General features: G+C 45.1%; 1 protein-coding gene across 1 annotated transcript in view; it reads left to right on the top strand.

Annotated features, from left to right (window-relative positions):
* LOC122552373 (microfibril-associated glycoprotein 4-like) overlaps positions 1-4,300 on the top strand; it is a 12,779-nt gene that overhangs the window by 1,671 nt on the left and 6,808 nt on the right. The window contains exons 2-3 of the mRNA XM_043695123.1: positions 431-570; positions 2,968-3,064. Of these exons, the coding sequence (XP_043551058.1) occupies positions 431-570; positions 2,968-3,064 (237 nt within the window). The remainder of the gene's footprint in view (positions 1-430; positions 571-2,967; positions 3,065-4,300) is intronic.

The raw sequence follows: 4,300 nt of genomic DNA, 5'->3' as shown, positions 1-4,300 counted from the left end.
GTGTGTGTGTGTGTGTTTGTGTCTGTGGGTGTGTGTGTGTGTGTGTGTTTGTGTCTGTGTGTGTGTGTGTCTGTGTGTATAGTTGGAAATGCACACTGTACACCGTCTGTTACTGTCCTGCTGTGAACACAAGATCCATTTCACCGGGAGCTAACCAACTGCTCCAATTCTGATCCACCCTTTCCTAAATATAGGCATCAAAACTGCACACAGGATTCCAGGGGCAGCCTCACCAACACCCCATACAGCTGTAACAACGTTTAAACTCCAAATCCCAAGCAATAAAGCCCAATACTCCCAGAACACCCATGCGTGGATGTAACTGCATAAGAGGGGCAGGCAGTCAGGCTGAATGAGCCCCTTCAGTTGCCTGTCTACATTTCCAAATTCTGTCCACAGTCAATTCTTTCCACTTTCTGATTGCTCACAGGGATTAGAGCAAGAACAGATTGTGCAGATGTTTATCGAGAAGGATTTCACACAAGTGGAGTTTACCAGATCTACCCTTCTGGGCCTTCCATTCCGCTGAATGTTTACTGTGACATGGAGAGCGATGGTGGAGGATGGACTGTAAGTTGCCTTTCCTTTCCATAATATTCCTTCCACCTGAAAGTCAACTTGGATGCGACATTGTCCAGTTTCATTAACTGGCCGTTGTCCCATTTGCAAGTTTATGTAGTGAGGGTTGACTCTCCCAGATGCGCGTGCATGTGCAAGGACTTGGACTACTGTTATTATCATTGTCCCTGGTTACGGTTGCACAAGAGGTCACATTGACAGTCCGTCCTGATTTCCTTATTGCAGTCAATGACCACTTTCACCTCCTCCCACACCATTTGAGAAAGACATTTTACCTTGACTCAGTTTTACTCCAGCAATGGACCAGTAAGAGCAGCATGAAAAAGTGGGGACGCGAGCAGGAATGTTACCAATACTGCTTCCCCATTGCAACCCATCCCCTAAATCTCTCAGCTCTTCCATCTTGCATCCTTTGCTCTCGTACAGTATCTCCCTGTCCCCTCCCAGACCCCTGCTCACTCAGTTCTCCCTGAGGGGCTGTGACCATTTTCAATGTTGGGGGATCACAGTGGGAAAAGGTTTGGGAAGCACTGGGATGTTTGAAATTATCCACCAGTATCAAATGCCTGTCCTTAGTTGCTCCAAAAAACACTGACTGCCATTTCAGAGTCAACCACATAACTGTGGGTCTGGAGTCTCGTATAGACCCAGACCAGGTGAGGATGGCAGATCTCCTTCCCTGAAGAGCATTGGTGAACCAGATGGATTTTTTAATGACAATTTAGAGTGATTTTGACAAGAAAAAAAATCAAAGAACTGCGAATGGAAATCAGAAACAAAATCTGAAATTGCTGGGAAAGTTCAGCATGTTTGGCACCACTCTGTGGAGAGAAAGCAGAGTTAACATATTGGGTCCAGAGACCCTGTTCCAGGATTGAGAACAGTCATACGGTCACCACTGGCTAGATTTTTAAGGCCAGGTTTTGGCTGAGCTCTTTCAAATTCAATGCTAGTGCAAGATTCAGAATTACCTGTCTGGTCTGCGCAACCATAATCCAAAATATCTTGATGGATGCAATGCTCATTCTGTGAAATATGTTTTTGTTCTAAGTTGTGCCCGCACTGTTAGTCGTGCTGAATTAAAATTATGGCTCTGAAAGTTTGCTAAAATTGTTATAGGGAAACATTTTGAGAACAATTATGGATTGGGACCTGGGCTTGGATCAGATAAAGGCAACAAATAGCCTGGAAGGTTTGTAGGAAGATGCAATTCTCCTGATGTATCTTTGAAGTGTCAGTGCAAGAATGTTATCAAGGAACACCCAAACCAGTCATTATCACATTGCTGCTTGCAGGATCACAGGATTCCTTTTGAATGGAAGCAGGACATTCGGCCCATCAAGTCCACACTGACCCTCTGAAGAGCATCCTGCCCAGACCCAGCCCCCCTCCCCTATCCCTGCATTTCCCATGGCTAACCCACCTAACATGCACATCCCTACATGCTACAAGCAATTTAGCACGGCCAATCCACCCTAACCCGGAGGAATCCACACAGACACAGGGTGAATGTGCAAACTCCACACAGACTGTTACCTGAGGCTGGAATCGAACCCAGTTCCCTGGCGCTGTGAGGCAGCATTGCTAACCACTGAGCCACTGTACACAATTGGCCACTGCTTCATTTTAGTGTGGGTATATCTGTAATTCAGATAAGCTCAGCTCAGACCTCAACATTTATTTGAACTGCGTGTGGCATGGTGTCTCAGTGTGTGTCTCCCTGATCCCCCTGTCCATGGACATTTATCCATTCCTTTTGTCTGCCCAACACACTCTCTCTCTCTCTCTCTCTCAGTTACATCTCCACCTATCGTTTACTTCTCCCCCTCCCCTCACCCCACCTTCAACACCTTTTCTCAGCTACAATCAGTTCTGAAGAAATGTTAATTCTGTTTCTGTCTCCACAGACATTGCTGGACCTGCTGAATTTCTCCGGCATTTTCTGTTTTTGTTGCCGTTCCCCCCTGTCACTCTGGATCAAACCCTCTGCCACTAAACTGGTGAATATCCCTATTGGTTCTGGTCATGCTGGGGGAGATATCCGACTAGCTTGTAACTTCCCCAGTGCTGCACTAATGCTGGCACAGTGGCTCAGTGGTTAGCACTGCTGCCTCGCAGCGCCAGGGACCCAGGTTCAATTCCAGCCTCGGGTGACTGTCTGTGTGGAGTTTGCACATTCTCCCCGTGTCTGTGTGGGTTTCCCCCAGGTGCTCTGGTTTCCTCCCACAGTCCAAGGATGTGCAGGTTAGGTTAGACTTGAACACATGGCTCTGGATCATTAGTACCAGATCATCAACAACAGTACCACGACCACACAGTGTCTTTCTCGCACATGTGCTTCCTCTTTCTGACAAAGCATTTTCACTCCACTTTCTTGTATTTACAAAGGTATTTCAGAGAAGGATCAACGGCTCTGTTGACTTCTACAGAGGATGGGACGATTATAAACGGGGCTTTGGGTCTGCAGATGGTGAATATTGGCTGGGTGAGTAGGGCTGTGCACACGCCCATTATTGTTGGCTTTCATAGAATCATACAGCCAGGAGGCCATTTGGCCCATCGTGCCAATGTTAGCTCTTTGAAAGAAGCATTCATTGATTCCCAACCTCCCTCACCATAACCCTTCAGCTTTTCAAGTATTTCTTCTGAAAATCTATTAAAATTTTAATAATTCTATTAAATCTCCCAGATCAGGCATATTCCTGATCACAATAACTCATTGTGTCAAAATAACTCTCCAAATCTTGATCTGGGTGTGCAGGTCCACGGATTACTGAAGGTGACAGTGCAGGTAGATAAGGGACTAAACAAGGCCTTTGGCATGTTTGCCTTCATTGGAAGGGACATTGAGTATAAGGACAGGCAAGTTATGCTACAGCTTAATAGAACTTTAGTTAGGCATACATCTATCAGTTCCCCTTACAATAATAGGGACATATAAGATAATCAGAGGGTTAGCTCGGGTGGACAGGGAGAGCCTTTTTCCAAGTATGGTGATGGCAAGCACGAGGGGACATAGCTTTAAATTGAGGGGTGATAGATATAGGACGGATGTCAGAGGTAGTTTCTTTACTCAGAGAGTAGTAAGGGTATGGAATGCTTTGCCTGCAACGGTAGTAGACTCGCCAACTTTAAGTATATTTAAGTCGTCATTGGACAAGTGTATGGACATACATGGAATAGTGTAGGTTAGATGGGCTTCAGATTGGTATGACAGGTCAGCGCAACATCGAGGGCCGAAGGGCCTGTACTGCGCTGTAATGTTCTATGTTCTATGATCATAGAACATAGAACATCCCCTATTAGCAAGTTTTGAGAAGATTTGTAGCTCAGGTTGAGGTTCTGGATGTAGATTTGCTCTGTATATGTGATTTTCCTCTGCTCTGCGTAGTTCCTCTGTGGTGCAGTGTGTGTTGGCTCGTTGAAATAATGTTCTAATGCAGCTTCGTTTGTGGAGAGACTTTAATTGTATTATGGATCCGGAAATAGATAGGATTCCCAAGAGTACTGCAGGAGTATCTCCCAGATCTAGACAATTGGTGGATCTGAACAAAGAATTAGGATTAGTAGATGTATGGAGATGTCTTCATCCACAGGGCAGAGATTTTTCTTTTTACTCCAATCCACATAAATGCCATACCAAAATTGATATGTTTTTTGCCCCCTCGATTTTTTTAAATTGCATATCATCCTGTAAAATAGGTAGTATAGCAATTTCCAA

Source organism: Chiloscyllium plagiosum, chromosome 8, assembly GCF_004010195.1.
Source record: "Chiloscyllium plagiosum isolate BGI_BamShark_2017 chromosome 8, ASM401019v2, whole genome shotgun sequence".
In the NCBI taxonomy this organism is placed as follows: Eukaryota; Metazoa; Chordata; class Chondrichthyes; order Orectolobiformes; family Hemiscylliidae; genus Chiloscyllium; species Chiloscyllium plagiosum.
Note: the sequence above shows the minus strand (reverse complement) of the source record. Positions and strands in the feature narration are given on the sequence as shown.